Source organism: Oncorhynchus clarkii, chromosome 1, assembly GCF_045791955.1.
Source record: "Oncorhynchus clarkii lewisi isolate Uvic-CL-2024 chromosome 1, UVic_Ocla_1.0, whole genome shotgun sequence".
Lineage (NCBI taxonomy): Eukaryota > Metazoa > Chordata > Actinopteri > Salmoniformes > Salmonidae > Oncorhynchus > Oncorhynchus clarkii.
Genome location: NC_092147.1, coordinates 56927113 through 56944313, shown reverse-complemented (window position 1 = coordinate 56944313; position 17201 = coordinate 56927113). Strand labels below are relative to the sequence as shown.

At 40.4% G+C, this 17201-nt stretch overlaps 1 protein-coding gene across 3 annotated transcripts in view; it reads left to right on the top strand.

Annotated features, from left to right (window-relative positions):
• Positions 1–2394: 2394 nt before the first annotated feature.
• Positions 2395–17201, top strand: part of LOC139409522 (arginyl-tRNA--protein transferase 1) — a 189475-nt gene continuing 174668 nt past the window's right edge. For all 3 annotated transcript variants that reach the window (XM_071154815.1, XM_071154808.1, XM_071154797.1), the window contains exons 1-4: positions 2395–2537; positions 15819–15882; positions 16123–16185; positions 16986–17089. In XM_071154815.1, coding sequence (XP_071010916.1) covers positions 2438–2537; positions 15819–15882; positions 16123–16185; positions 16986–17089 — 331 coding nt within the window. In that variant the 5' untranslated portion in view covers positions 2395–2437. The remainder of the gene's footprint in view (positions 2538–15818; positions 15883–16122; positions 16186–16985; positions 17090–17201) is intronic.

Sequence of the window (17201 nt, the reverse complement as noted above, 5' to 3'; positions counted from 1 at the left end):
TGTATGATAAAGTATATTGCATGTTAAAAAGGTGGCCTTCTAGCATGTGGTCATAAACTGCACAATGGTCATAAACTGCACAGCACAAACAGAGAATAAATCAGAGATAATTGGAATCATTGGAAATGCAGCAGAACTGCATTTGTGACTCAGTGAGTTGACAGCTGAGGCATTGCAAGAATTTCTGTCAAATTATATTTAGCCCTCACAGGCGCCTGAACCTGTGTCGGGATGTGACTTAAATTGGAATGCGACTGAAGTAGTGGGATGTGTTTTTTAAGTACATTTTAATTTAACTTTCCTATAATGGATTTTTTTTTAAAGATATAGTTTACCACCCGCATAGTAGGTGGTGAAAAATATCCACTTTATGTCCTGTTGAATTTGATGCAGAGACTTTACTCGACAAATTCAATTTAGTATGTGTCAGTTATGCCTTGAGAGCTTCTGTCACAAACCCATTACGGTGTTTTAAGTGCCAAGCTTATGGTCATGTTGCAGCAGTGTGTAGCTGGGAGATTCCTAGATGTGAGGAGGGCATAAGACAAAGGAATGTGTAGTATCGGTGGGAAAAGATGTGCGTTATCTGTAGGGGTACCCATGCTGCTGTAGATCAGAACTGTCCGGTGAAAGAAATTGCAGGTTGATGTTACCAGGATCAAAATAGTACAAAAGGTGACGTTTGCGGAGGTAGTGAAGAGAGTATTTCGCTACACCCGCAACAACATCTGCTAAATATGCGTATGCGACCGATACAATTTGATTTGATTTTCTGATTTGATTTGAGTAATAGAGGAAGATGGGTCCAGGGCGAGAGATCCTAAGAGGCTCCCTGTGTGCAGGCCGATGCCAATAGAGAGTGATAGGAATAACGTGCTCCAGTAAGGTTGGTTTCATAGTGTTCATAGTCATTCTTATCAACTGTACAGCAAAAATTTAACGTAACTCACAGAAAATATAAACTACCAGTCAAAAGTTTTAGAACACCTACTCATTCAAGGTTGTTCTTTATTTTTACTATTTTCTACATTGTAGAATAATAGTGAAGACATCAAAACTATGAAATAACACATATGGAATAATTTAGTAACCAAAAAGGTTTTAAACTAATTAAAATATATTTTATATTGGAGATTCTTCAAATAGCCACACTTTGCCTTGATGACATCTTTGCTTATTTGAGCTGTTCTTGCCATAATATGGGCTTGGTCTTTTACCAAATAGGGCTATCTTCTGTATCCCCCCTACTGATTGGCTCAAATGCATTAAGAAGGAAAGAAATTCCACAAATGTACTTTTAACAAGGCACACCTTTTAAATTAAATGCATTCCAGGTGACTATCCCATGAAGCTGGTTGAGAGAATGCCAAGCGTGTGCAAAGCTGTCATCAAGGCAAAGTGTGGCTATTTGAAGAATCTCCAATATAAAAGCTATATTTTTAAAAACATTTTTTTTTACATGATTCCATTTGTGTTATTTCATAGTTTTGATGTCTTCAACTATTATTCTACAATGTAGAAAATAGTAAAAATAAAGAAAAACTCTTGAATGAGTCTGTGTTCTAAAACTTTTGACTGGTAGTGTATGATGTGGTGGCAGCTACAGAAATGCACTTTGGTGTACTAGATTTTACTGCAGAAGTGTTACAAGGTGTGTTGAACGATAGTGTCCTGTCTTTCCAGGCTGCAGGTCTGGTGTAGGAGCAGATAGGGCCAGGTGGAATAGTGGTGAGGTTTTAACAGGTGTAGGGTCAGTTGATAGGGCAATTTTTCTTCCCTTTTTTATCTCTTTATCTCTTCCCTTTTGGTGTCACAAAGTGTAATGAATTTACACTCCAGAACAGTAGGCTTAAACAAAGGGCTAGATGAGAGAAATAGATGTATAGTGACAAATGTGGGGGTGAATGCACCTTTCAGTTGGTTGAGATCCGCCAATACAAATTTATGGAGGTAGTAGTAGTAGTGATGGCTTTATATAGTATTTTTGTGAATCCGGCTACTTTCGCTCTGTTTACGTAAAAGAGCCGGCCCATTTGGCTCCCAAACGGCTCTTTGTTGAAAATACTCAAAGATCGACCAATAACCATAAACAATTATGATCTTCAATGTAAAGCCCAAAATTAATGTAAACGTGAAATCGACATTAAAATACATTTGTACTTAGCCAAATTATTAGATGGCCTGCAAATTGTGTTTTTTTTTACAAAAAAAAGTGGACCCGATTGACGCGCTCTTCCCACTATGTATTGTTCACCCTCTTTATATACTTATTTAGCAATTAATCTGCAGAAAAACAGTTTTGAGCTCAAAAAGCCGCAGTATGCAAATCAGGGAGCCAGCTCTTTCACGATTCGGTTCCCAACGTTCACCAAAAAGATCCATTCTTAAAGATCCGTTCGTTCGCGAATAATCCATCACTAGGAAGAAGGAAATTAATATGGCAGCAGGTAGCTCCTGCACGATAGTGGAATATTTCGGGGGCGATGACGGCTACCGCTGTGGTTATTGTAAAAATGAGAAGGGTAACTTCTCTCATGGTAAGATTTGATTTGTAAATTCGCTGGGTGAACTTTATTGTACTGTCCTTCGCTTCGTAAAGGCCTCGTCGTTGACGCTGGCTAACGTCAGCCAGCCATTTTCCAACAGCGGTCAGTTTGCTAGTTAGCAAGCCGTCAAATAATTATTGCTAGCCATACATAGCTAACGTTTCCGAGTTTAAATATTTTTGCATGTTATTTGACATATTTAGTAAACAAGTTGGTAACGTTAGTTAGGTAGTCAAGCACACCAAGCTAACCTTGTTAGCTAACCTTGCTAGCTAGCATTAGGTTGCTAGCTAACGGTAGCACTGTAATGACTTGGCTGCTTTGACAGCTGACCACACTTCAACATTATAGCCTATTCGTTAGTTAGGCATAACTGACGATGTGAAGTCAATGTCTGTATCCAAAAATAAGAAAAAAAATACAAGAGTGGGACTGCCCCAGTTATAAACGTATAAACGTTATAAAAATTATCACTGCAGCTAACTAGGTAGCTTGAACAACTTTTCATACAGGTTGCTAACTTGTTAGGCCTAGGTTAGGGAGCATGTGTTTTTAGTTCATTCTCTATAATCTGAATTTGCCGAACAAGATTGAGGATTTGCTGCTCATCCCCTTCATGTTCATGTGTACCGTACAGCATGCAGTTGCCCCATCACATGGTCTGTCCACGCTGTCAGGAAGGAGAGGCTTAGCTAGATGCCAAATCAGTGGGGTGAGCTCTGAGCTGGAAGTGGTTTTAGGTCAGGGAGGGTTCAACGAAGGTTTTTTTCCCCCACAGACAGGAATGTTGTGTTGACACCATAAGGGGGGTCTAATGTAAGTGTGTATCTGTTTGTGTCATTAAATCAGCCGTTTTGCACTTGAGCAAGGCAGTTAACACCCAACAATAATGGCGCCCTGTACGCAGATGAGTTCCATGTCAAAGAAGGCAGCCCCCCCCCCCCCCAACACCACATGTTTCAGTTAAGTGCAATTTACTATTTATCCCCTTTCCCATTAGTGCCGTGGTTGCACACAACACCTTGGGTTACACAAAGGATTCTGAGTTAGAGATTTTAGAGGTTTCTCTAAGCATAGCAGGCCAGATCACTAAACAGCGAGCACAAGGTGAGATTGTAATACCAAATGATGTGATTTAACCCCCAAAATGTGGTATCTGTTATACTGGGACTAACAGGTTAGATACTGTTTGGTGTAGCACAGAAGATTTTTGACCAACCGTGTCCAGTTGGAGGGGGTCTGTTGAATTTAGAAAATGCTCCGTTTTATATGTATGTATGTATGTATGTATGTATGTACAGTGCATTGCGAAAGTATTCGGCCCCCTTGAACTTTGCGACCTTTTGCCACATTTCAGGCTTCAAACATAAAGATATAAAACTGTATTTTTTTGTGAAGAATCAACAACAAGTGGGACACAATCATGAAGTGGAACAACATTTATTGGATATTTCAAGCTTTTTTAACAAATCAAAAACTGAAAAATTGGGCGTGCAAAATTATTCAGCCCCTTTACTTTCAGTGCAGCAAACTCTCTCCAGAAGTTCAGTGAGGATCTCTGAATGATCCAATGTTGACCTAAATGACTAATGATGATAAATACAATCCACCTGTGTGTAATCAAGTCTCCATATAAATGCACCTGCACTGTGATAGTCTCAGAGGTCCGTTAAAAGCGCAGAGAGCATCATGAAGAACAAGGAACACACCAGGCAGGTCCGAGATACTGTTGTGAAGAAGTTTAAAGCCGGATTTGCATACAAAAAGATTTCCCAAGCTTTAAACATCCCAAGGAGCACTGTGCAAGCGATAATATTGAAATGGAAGGAGTATCAGACCACTGCAAATCTACCAAGACCTGGCCGTCCCTCTAAACTTTCAGCTCATACAAGGGGAAGACTGATCAGAGATGCAGCCAAGAGGCCCATGATCACTCTGGATGAACTGCAGAGATCTACAGCTGAGGTGGGAGACTCTGTCCATAGGACAACAATCAGTCGTATATTGCACAAATCTGGCCTTTATGGAAGAGTGGCAAGAAAGCCATTTCTTAAAGGTATCCATAAAAAGTGTTGTTTAAAGTTTGCCACAAGCCACCTGGGAGACACACCAAACATGTGGAAGAAGGTGCTCTGGTCAGATGAAACCAAAATGGAACTTTTTGGCAACAATGCAAAACGTTGTTTGGCGTAAAAGCAACACAGCTCATCACCTTGAACACACCATCCCCACTGTCAAACATGGTAGTGGCAGCATCATGGTTTGGGCCTGCTTTTCTTCAGCAGGGACAGGGAAGATGGTTAAAATTGATGGGAAGATGGATGGAGCCAAATACAGGACCATTCTGGAAGAACCTGATGGAGTCTGCAAAAGACCTGAGACTGGGACGGAGATTTGTCTTCCAACAAGACAATGATCCAAAACATAAAGCAAAATCTACAATGGAATGGTTCAAAAATAAACATATCCAGGTGTTAGAATGGCCAAGTCAAAGTCCCGACCTGAATCCAATCGAGAATCTGTGGAAAGAACTGAAAACTGCTGTTCACAAATGCTCTCCATCCAACCTCACTGAGCTTGAGCTGTTTTGCAAGGAGGAATGGGAAATCATGTCAGTCTCTCGATGTGCAAAACTGATAGAGACATACCCCAAGCGACTTACAGCTGTAATCGCAGCAAAAGGTGGCGCTACAAAGTATTAACTTAAGGGGGCTGAATAATTTTGCAATGCACTGTATGTATGTATGTATGTAAGTTTGCTTCATGATATAATCCAACAATGTGTATGCTGCCATGTGCTTAAAGCTGCAATAAGTAACTGTTTGGACGCCCCAAACAAATTCACATAGAATTGTGAGATATAGATTTCTCATTGGAAGCAAGTCTAAGAAGTGGTAGATTAGTTCCATGTGTGCTATTTCGATGCTTCCCGTTCTAAAGTTTCGTTTTTGCGTTTTGATTTTGTACACCAGTGGAAAATACATTTTCCATAACCAAAACTATTGTATTTCAAAGCGGTTAAATGGTGCAGTGATTCTCTACACCAGTGGTTGCCAAACGTTTTTTATAGTCCCGGACTCCTTCAAACATTCAACCTCCAGCTGCGTACCCCTCTAGCACCAGGGTCAGTGCACTCTCAAATGTTGTTTTTTGTAAGCCTGCTACACACCCACTATACGATACATTTATTAAACATAAGAATGAATGAGTTTTTGTCACAACTGTGGGAAGTCACAAAGATCTCTTATAGGACCAGGGCATAATAATACATAATTTTGCAGTTTTCATGTTATCCAGAATGTTGGTGACTAACTGTGCTGCTGGCAACAATTTAATTACATGTTTACTGACACCAGACACATTCAACGGGGGTTGAGCATTCAAAAATTGTTATTCTGCGATCTGGCACACTAAGACGAGAATCTTTTGTTAAGAAATGTTGCTAGATATCTAGCTAGGTAAATTATGAATCCCAACATATAACGTTACACTAACTTAAAATAAAAATACTTTGTCAAATTTAGGAGTCTTTTGTTGAGACCTCTAGCTAGCTAAACAATGGACCATAATCACAACTCCTGACGTCACTACCCTGCATGAATCTGCAGGTAGCTAACCAACCAGGTTCTATGGCTATAACTAGTCAAGCAAATGTGTCTGAGATATGAAGAATAAGATCATACACATAACGTTAGCTAGGGACCCAGCCTGCTAACGTTAGCTAGCTAACAGTACACTTTAAATGAAACCACTTTGTCAAATTTAAAAACGTGTAATATCTGAATCTTTCCAGTACACATCATGGTCGGACACGTCTCCTGTCTGATGCCATGCATGGTTGCCTTAGTTTGACTATGTATTCCAGACTGGTGTTTTCTCCATCTCCTTAGGTATTATACTCAAATTCCACTGAATTCAAAACTCGGTTGAAAGCATACACAATGTTAGCCAGCGAGCCAGCCAGCTAGCTAACAATACACTTGACATTAGGTTTATGCAGTTTTACTACGCGATACATAAAGGCGAATTCAACACTTACCTAGACATACTGACCAGCTCCAATAGACAGATGAGTGCTATATGGTAGACCAATCCAAACTCCTCTCGGCATGTCCAGCCCACTCATTATCTCAGCCAATCATGGCTAGTGGGATGGTTGCTCCCTTTCCTGTTGCTAAACCAACTAGGCTCGTAATTTAACAATTTTATTCATATCTACAGCTGACATACAAGTTTGATGTTAAGGCACATGTAAGTTCACATGTTCTAAAAGTCATTTCTGCCAAAAATCGCAGTTTGATAAATATATTTTTTACGTTCAAACGGCTCTCCTGTGAAGTCGTGACTTGCGACATACACCAAGTTTCCTGATTTTGTGTTACATTCCTCTGAACACTAGATGGTTTAATTCGATTTTTGGGAGTGAAACAAGGCTATTCAGGCAAGGGGAAAAAAAAGTATATTATTAATCGTCACCTTATTCAGTCTCATCTGAACATCGTAAAATTCTTGGTTATCTTCACGAACCCTGGCTAACAAGTTGAATCAACAATACAACATTTGGTTTAATTATTTATTTACTAAATACCTGAATTACATATACACAGGATGGCTCATACATTGATTACTAATGATGTCATACAAGAATATGTCCCTAGCAGACGTAACCGATGTGACTGCTGGTTACACAAAGAAAGGGGGTTGGGTTTGAATGAAAGTGTGGGAAGACTGAGGAACAAAAGGATTGGGTCTCTATCGGACCTTATTAAATACATGCCATCGTAAATACTGAATCTTATGCATTCTAAATAACCGCCCATTTGGAAAAGGAAAATGCAAGAAATATTTATGAGCTGTGCTTTGATAGATTTGTCATAGATGGAAGGCTCGGTTGCCCAGCAGAGATCTCTCTTGTCCTTTGAAGAATATATCTTGTTGTAGAACAGATACGTTGTAGTACCCTGTCTTTCTGAAGAGATTGTCCGTTCTTTCCTAGCCCACGTTTACAGCTGCAACTAACTCGACTCGTAGGATTATTATTATTCTTCTTTAGTGAATAAGAGTTCAAAGTTCATACCAAGTTGCCATACTATAAGCTCATGCTATATTCTGGCTGGTATAGTCAATTCATCCTTCTAGCGTGTCGATCTTCACCTCCACGTTGAAATGTGCCCTTTTAAACGTATGGATAGCAGTCCTCACGTCATCGGGAAGACACAGTTGACTTTTCGTCAACAGGCTTTTGTAGTGGTGGAGAGAAGGGCGTGTTTCATAGTTAATCTTGGAACTCCTTCTCCCGGATTCGGGAGAATTGTCATCAGCTGACACTAATTAGCATAACGTAAGGGACCAAAAATATTACTAGAAAATATTAATATTCATGATTTCTCAAGTGAAATATATTGAAACACAGTTTAGCCTTTTGTTAATCACCCTGTTATCTCAGAATTTGAAATTATGCTTTACAGCCAAAGCAAGACAAGCATTTGTGTAAGTTTATCGATAGCCTAGCATAGCATTATGCCTAGCTAGCGTCAGGCAGCTTGGTCACAAATCAGAAAAGCAATCAAATTAACAACCAAACAAAGTGCACCACACTAAGTACAATAAATGGAATAAGGTTAGGGCAAAACATTATACAAAAATCACAATTATAACATGCAGCATTTTATGGGAGGTTTTCTACATGGGACCACAATGGAGACCAGATTTTCCAAAATGTGTCAGACTTCTGGTATAAATCAAAGGCAAGTTTCTCTAGGGGTAGAATGGCAAAAGCTTGAGAGCCACATTCTCTCAGAAGGTACTTCAAGTGTGTACCATAATAACAATATAATTTTTTTTGGCTAAGTAAACAAGGGTATTGAACAGACAGGATCAAACACAACGTTACAAACACAAATTCGTTGAAAAAGCGAATTCCAATAAGACTGGATTCTGCTACAGTACCAAATAACGTACATGAAGGTGCCAGTATCCTGTTTACATTTAAAACATAAATGTGATACATTAGAAAACATTCTGTGAAGGCGGACAGTTGTAAAGTAGGTTTTATTTAGTTGTATGGTTATGGAGGTGCATTTGGGGAAGACCCTTTCGCAGATAGAAGCCCACTCTTCCTCATCTAATGCATGTCCAATGTCTCAACGCATCATAGGATGAGGCACTTCTGTTCAATAAAATAGGATATACAGTTGAAGTCGGAAGTTTACATACACCTTAGCCAAATACATTTAAACTACATTTTTTCACAATTCCTGACATTTTAATCCTAGAATAAATTCCCTGTCTTAGGTCAGTTAGGATCACCAGTTCAATTTAAGAATGTGAAATGTCAGAATAATAGTAGAGAATTTATTTTAGCTTATTTATTTCATCACATTCCCAGTAGGTCAGAAGTTTACATACACTCAATTAGTATTTGGTAGCGTTGCCTTTTAAATTGTTTAACTTGGGTCAAACGTTTTGGGTAGCCTTCCGCAAGCTTCCCACAATAAGTTGGGTGAATTTTGGCCCATTCCTGCTGACAGAGCTGGTGTAACTGAGTCAGGTTTGTAGGCCTCCTTGCTCGCACATGCTTTTTCAGTTCTGGCCACACATTTTCTATAGGATTGCGGTCAGGGCTTTGTGATGGCCAATCTAATACCTTGACTTTGTTGTCCTTAAGCCATTTTGCCACAACTTTGGAAGTATGCTTGGGGTCATTGTTCATTTGGAAGACCCATTTGTGACCAAGCTTTAACTTCCAGCTGATGTCTTGAGATGTTGCTTCGATATATCCACATACTTTTCATTCCTCCATGATGCCATCTATTTTGTGAAGTGTACCAGTCCCTCCTGCAGCAAAGCACCCCCACAACATGATGCTGCCATCTCTGTGCTTCACGGTTGGGATGGTGTTCTTCAGCTTGCAAGCCCCCCCTTTTTCCTCCAAACATTACGATGGTCATTAAAAAAAGAGTTTGGTAGGGTAGACCAGTTAACCAAGTCTTGTTTAATCTTTGTGTGCATATAATTTGCAGTGAGCATGTCTTTATGATTTGGCTTTACATACAGTGCATTCGGTAAAGCATTCGGGCCCCTTGACTTATTTCACCTTTTGTTATGTTACAGCCTTATTCTAAAATGGATTTAATTATTTTTTTCGCCAATCTAATGACGACAATCCATAATGACAAAGCGAAAAAAATAAATAAGTGTATAATTGTTTGAAATGTATTAAAAATAAGAAACAGATCTCTGGAGAGACCTGAAAGTAGCTTTCCAGCAACGCTTCCAACCTGATAGAGCTTGAGAGGATCTGCAGAGAAGAATAGGATAAATTCCCCAAATACAGGTGTGCTAAGCTTGTAGCATCATAACCAAGACGACTCGAGGCTGTAATCAATGCCAAAGATGCTTCAACAAAGTACTGCGTAAAGGGTCTGAATACTTATGTAAATGTGATCATTTTTATTTTATTAATTTGGAAAAACATCAACTGTTTTTTTCTTTGTCATTATGGGGTATGGTGTATAGATTGAGTGGGCGGGGGGAAGCAACATTTTAATCGAAGTCTGTCACGTAATAACATTCAAGTCAAGGGGTTTGAATATTTTTTTGCGCTGTGTGTGTGTGTGTTTACAGTACCAGTCAAAGGTTTGGACACCTATACAATTTCCAGGGTTTTTCTTTATTTTTTACATTGTAGTATAGTACACTGCTCAAAAAAAATAAAGGGAACACTAAAATAACACATCCTAGATCTGAATGAATGAAATATTTTTATTAAATACTTTTTTCTTTACATAGTTGAATGTGCTGACAAAATCACACAAATTATCAATGGAAATCAAATTTATCAACCCATGGAGGTCTGGATTTGGAGTCACACTCAAAATTAAAGTGGAAAACCACACTACAGGCTGATCCAACTTTGATGTAATGTCCTTAAAACAAGTCAAAATGAGGCTCAGTAGTGTGTGTGTGGCCTCCACGTGCCTGTATGACCTCCCTACAACGCCTGGGCATGCTCCTGATGAGGTGGCGGATGGTCTCCTGAGGGATCTCCGCATCCGCCAACTCCTGGGCAGTCTGGTGCAACGTGGCGTTGGTGGATGGAGTGAGACATGATGTCCCAGATGTGCTCAATTGGATTCAGGTCTGGGGAACGGGCGGGCCAGTCCATAGCATCAATGCCTTCCTCTTGCAGGAACTGTTTACACACTCCAGCCACATGAGGTCTAGCATGGTCTTGCATTAGGAGGAACCCAGGGCCAACCGCACCAGCTTGTGGTCTCACAAGGGGTCTGAGGATCTCATCTCGGTACCTAATGGCAGTCAGGCTACCCATGGAGGGCTGTGCGGCCCCCCAAAGAAATGCCACCCCACACCATGACTGACTCACCGCCAAACCGGTCATGCTGGAGGATGTTTCAGGCAGCAGAACGTTCTCCACGGCGTCTCCAGACTCTGTCACCTGCTCAGTGTGAACCTGCTTTAATCTGTGAAGAGCACAGGGCGCCAGTGGCGAATTTGCCAATCTGGTGTTCTCTGGCAAATGCCAAATGTCCTGCACGGTGTTGGGCTGTAAGCACAAACCCCACCTGTGGACATCAGGCCCTCATTACCACCCTCATGGAGTCATTTTCTGACCGTTTGAGCAGACACATGCACATTTGTGGCCTGCTGGAGGTCATTTTGCAGGGCTCTGGCAGTGCTCCTCCTGCTCCTCCTTGCACAAAGGCGGAGGTAGCGGTCCTGCTGCTGGGTTGTTGCCCTCCTACGGCCTCCTCCACGTCTCCTGATGTACTGGCCTGTCTCCTGGTAGCGCCTCCATGCTCTGGACACTACGCTGACAGACACAGCAAACCTTCTTGCCACAGCTCGCATTGATGTGCCATCCTGGATGAGCTGCACTACCTGAGCCACTTGTGTGGGTTGTAGACTCCGTCTCATGCTACCACGAGTGAAAGCCCCCCGCCAGCATTCAATTGTGACCAAAACATCAGCCAGGAAGCATAGGAACTGAGAAGTGGTCTGTGGTCACCCCCTGCAGAACCACTCCTTTATTGGGGGTGTCTTGCTAATTGCCTATAATTTCCACCTGTTGTCTATTCCATTTGCACAACAGCGTGTGAAATTTATTGTCAATCAGTGTTGCTTCCTAAGTGGACAGCTTGATTTCACAGAAGTGTGATTGACTTGGAGTTACATTGTGTTTAAGTGTTCCCTTTATTTTTTTGAGCAGTGTATAATAGTGAAGACAACCAAACTAAGAAATAACACATGGAATCCTTTGTAGTAACCCAAAAAGTGTTAAACAAATGATATATTTATTTATTTATTTGAGATTCTTCAAAGTATCCACCCTTTGCCTTGATGACAGCTTTATACACTCTTGGCATTCTCTCAACACAGCATTTCTTATGAAGCTGGGTAATCTTTAGGCCAGTTATGTAACCTTAGCCTGGGCTGGGCCAGGGTGTGGGGAGGAAAGAAATCTGCGGCCTGGGGTAATTCCACAGGGAGGTCAGTGTAGAGGAGATGGGACATGCCTCAGGAACTGGGGTTACAGGCCAGGCGCTAACGCCACCATAACACTTGTTGCTTCACTCACCGAAAGGACATAACTACAGTAGTAGCCTATCTGTTCCAAATGGTAGCTCGTCCTAGACTACTATATCGTTGCTTTCTGATACAATCCTCTAACTACAATTTTGCCAATTTTCATTTGAAAGCAGTTACTCCCATCAATATACTCTGAACATTTCAAGACTAGGCCTAAGGTATTCAAAAAAGCTTCTGAAGTTTCATAATTGTATATTCATTAATGTGGAAAATATTATGTTTTGCGACGATATGCACCATTGGTCTCAAACTGTTGCTGCTCCTAGAATGGTTTTAATCAGCCTTGTTCTTCTTGAATAGGCCTAAACAAACAAGTCTATTTCAATCAGCCGTGATTGATATCTGACTGCGACAATACACAGCCTATGTGCAAAAACACTCAAGTCCTCCGCCTAGCCACATCTCTTTCATAGAAAGCCTTTTCTTACTGTCACACCTGAATAGTGTTGGTGATCGTGTGCCTGTTGTGTAGGTGATGCTTTCCATGATGACAGTAGCGCTATGACTACCCAGGATAATCTAGCCTAGTCCTTCCAGCTCTCAGTTGCAGTGTTTCCCTTACGATCTTTTACAGCAGCGTTTTAAGAAATTATGAAAATGAATATGATGAGGTCACTTCTGGTGCCTTTTATTTATTTTTGACACCATATAAAATATAATTTTCCCTTTAACTACAAGCATTAGGCCATAACCTGTAACCCAAATCAAATGTTAATTGTGATTTGCCGAATACAACAGGTGTAGACTTTATCATGAAATACTTATTTATAAAGCAGTTAATAAAATATTTACTAAATGAAGTAAAACAATAAATAATAAAAAAGCATTAACACTGAGGCTATGTACAGGTACTGAGTCAATGTGCGGGGGTACAGGTTAGTTGGTAATTTACACATGTTGGTAGGGTTAAAGTGACTGCATAGAGGCAGTGTAAAAACGAATGGAGGGGTGGGTCCGGGTGGTCATTTTGATGAATTGTTTAGCAGTCTTATGGCTGTTAAGGAGCCTTTTGGACCTAGACTTAGCTCTCTGGTACAGCTACAACCACTAGGGTGGCTGGAGTTGGACAATTTTTAGTGCCTTCGACTGACACCGCCTAGTGTATAGGTCCTGGATGGCAGGAAGCTTGGCCCCAGTGATGTACTGGGCCGTACGTACTACCATCTATAGCGCCTTACCGTCGGATGCCGAACAGTTGGCATACCGGGTGGTGATGCAACCAATCAGGATGCTCTCGACGGTGCAACTGTAGTACTTTTTGAGGATCTGGGGACCCATGCCAAGTCTTTACAGTCTTAGGGGGAAAGGGTGGTGTTGTGCCCTCTTCACGACTGTCTTGGTGTGTTTCGACCAAGACCCTTCTCCCCAGATTTGCTCAGGCGGCCAGCTCTAGGAAGAGCCTGGGTGGTTTCTAACTTCTTCCATTTAAGAATCATGGAGGCCACTGTGTTCTGGTACCCTTCCCCAGATCTGGGCTCTACGGGCAAGTCCTTTGACCTCATGGCTTGGTTTTTGCTCTGACATGCACTGTCAATTGTGGGACCTTTTATATGACTAGAGGTAGAATGATTTTTTGTTTTTTCTATACCGATTTAATTGGAGGACCAAAAAAAAAAGCAGATTCCAATTAATGGCACGAGCATGTATGTGTAACAATTACAACAATACTCAATGAACTTTTAATTTTATTTTAACTTAATATAATACATAAATAAAATCTATTTGGTCTCAAATAAATAATGAAACATGCTCAATTTGGTTTAAATAATGCAAAAACAGTGTCAAAGGAGAAATTGAAAGTGCAATATGTGCCATGTAAAAAAAGATTTACGTTTAAGTTCCTTGCTCAGAAACTGGTTGTTCAATATTCCCAGTTAAGAAGTTTTTGGTTGTAGTTTATAATAGGAATTATGAAACGTTGACTTTCTCTCCACCATTTGTATTTCATACACCTTTGACTATTGGATGTTCTAATAGGCACTTTAGGCTTTCAATACTAATCTCAGGAGTTGATAGGCTTGAAGTCATAAACAGCGTTGTGAATCAAGCATTGCTAAGAGCTGCTGGCAAACGCAGTAAAGTTTGAATGAATGCTTACGAGCCTGCTGCTGCCTACCACCGTTCAGTCAGACTGCTCTATCAAATATCAAATCATAGACTTAATTATAATATAATAAACACAAATGCAAGCCTTTGGTCATAATATGGTCAAATCCGGAAACTATAATTGAAATACGGAACCGTTCTGTTTTTTTATCGAACGGGTGGCAACCCTAAGTCTAAATATTGCTGTTACATTGTACATCCTTCAATGTTATGTCATAATTATGTAAAATTCTGACAAATTAGTTTGCAACGAGCCAGGCGGCCCAAACTGTTGCATATACTCTGCTTAAGAGAAGTGACACAATTTCCCTAGTTAATATTGCCTGCTATCATTAATTTATTTTAACTAAATATATGCAGATTAAAAAAATATATATACCTGTGTATTGATTTTAAGAAAGGCATTGATGTTCATGGTTAGGTACATTCGTGCAACGATATTGCTTTTTTCGCGAATGAGCTTTTGTTAAATCATCCCCCGTTTGGCGAATTAGGCTGTGATTCGATGATTGATTAATTAACAGGCACCACATTGATTATATGCAACGCAGGACAAGCTAGATAACTACACATGGTTGATATTACTAGGTTGACTAGTGTTTATGTGAAGATTGATTGTTTTTTTTGTAATATAAGTTTAATGCTAGCTAGCAATTTACCTTGGCTCCTTGCTGCACTCGTGTAACAAGTGGTCAGCCTGCCACTCAATTTCCTCGTGGAATGCAATGTAATGTAATACTCACAAGACATGTCACCCATTGAGCACGTTTGGGATGCTGTGGATCGAGGTGTACGACTGCGTGTTCGGGTTCCCGCTAATATCCAGCAACTAAGCACAGCTATTGAAGACTGGGACAACATTCCACAGGCCACAATGAACAGCCTGATAAACTATATGTGAACGAGATGTCATGCTGCATGAGGCAAATGGTGGTCACAACAGATTGGTTTTCTGATCCACGCCACTACCTTTTTTTAAGGTATCTGTGACCAACTGATGCATATCTGTATTCCCAGTCATGTGAAACCCATAGATTTAGGGTGTAATGAATTTATTTAAATTGACTGATTTCTTTATGAACTGTATGTCTGTAAAAGATTTGAAATTGAATGAATTACTGTTCAATTGTGCAGGGATATTTGTGAAAGCGTAATAAACATTATTCCAAGTGATTCCGTGACCGTAAATCCACTTCACCAACTGTAGTTCAATAACTGTAGGTGAAAAAAAGAAATAAATGTTTTTTCAAACTCAAGGTGTCATGTCATAGCTCAGACCACATTCTTTCGGCCGAGATCTTTGAATCTTAATTCGGAGCAGATCTTTTTGGAATACGTTTTTTTTTTTTTTTTACCCTAATTCTGTTACCAAACTTTGCATCTGCACAGTTCTTCCAGTAAATGTGTTTTTGACATTTGTGTGACTTGTTCAAAGTGGTTAAACTTTTGAAATCAATGTTCTTTGTTTGGAAGGCATTTTATCAAGTCAAAGCGTAAATCCGTTATTGTGGATTTACCCGATTTCATGTCCACTCATCCTGCCTGTGTTTTATGCAGGGATGTGGTCCCACGCCATGACAGTACAAGACTACCAGGATCTCATAGACAGAGGATGGAGACGGTAAGTCAGACTCTGAGCTTTATAATCTCACACACTGTTTTCCTCCAGGCCAGTAGTCTCTCTACACGTTGTGACACAGCAGCATAGCCCTCCATGTTTAACATATTTTTGGGTGTACAACATTGCCACATTGCTTATCTGTAGTTGTGTGTGTGCGTATATACATTCCTTATCTGTAGTAGTCTAAATGCCCACTGCATATGTTCATTTGTTATTCTTCCTTGTCTGTTACTTCTACAGAAGCGGGAAGTATGTTTACAAGCCCATCATGAACAAGACCTGCTGTCCACAGTACACCATCAGGTAAAGAGAGCCTATTATCAAAAAGACTCACATCAACCTAGCTAAAACTGGGGTCGTATTCATTAGTGCTGATGGGTTCTGACGTGTTAACTTGAAATATTCATTACCGTTACCGAGGGAGAGCAGGAAATGCAGAACATCCGGTATCCTATCCGGTATCCTATGGAAAGGAGAAGTGCCACAGTCAGGTTTCAGTTGTTGGGTTGTGATTTGAAATACTTGCTAAACCAGAAGTGAATGGTTATCTGTAGGAGGAATGTATTTGGTGAGCCAGGGGCTTGAAATGTTACTAAGTAAGGGAAAGGCAGTCACATGGTTGCGGTTACTGATAAGGGTAGATAGCTGTGGATTAGTGAAGAATGGGTGCCGAGGTCCGGTCACATTAAGGGAGAAGGAACAGTTTACTCGCATCACTTAACTTTCTTCCCTAGCAATAAAGATGTAATGTTTAGAGAAAAGGAGGAGACTCCGCCTATAAAGTCGGGTGTAAATGCTTGTGGTGGGGGGGAACATGTCTTTGTCTGTTCAGCTGTCTGGCCCATTTGGTGAATAAACTTAGAACTTTTCCTCGTTATCCATTTTTAGTTTACTGTATTACAGTGCTGCACACCTTAGCAAAATGCACAAATGTTTTCCAATAAAAAACAGAAGCAAGAGTTCCTTATTTGACACGTTTGGGTAGTCCCACCCTATTTCAATCTGTTTTGTTTGATGCCTAATGAACATGACCCAGATGACCCTTTACTCAGTTATAAGCCATATACTAATGGTTCACTAACACACTAATACATGGTTTGTAGGTGTCATGCCTTGAACTTTCAGCCATCTAAAACCCACAAGAAGATCCTGAAGAAGATGAGCAAGTTTCTGTCTAAAGGGGAGATGCCAACGGAACAAGGCGATGGTGAGAGGAGATTTGCTTTCGTGAAATGCTAATACTGTCTTTAGTAAACGACACATCGATTACATGTGGTAGGCTGCTCTGTTCTAGGGATGGGCATGAGTACTCAAACCAA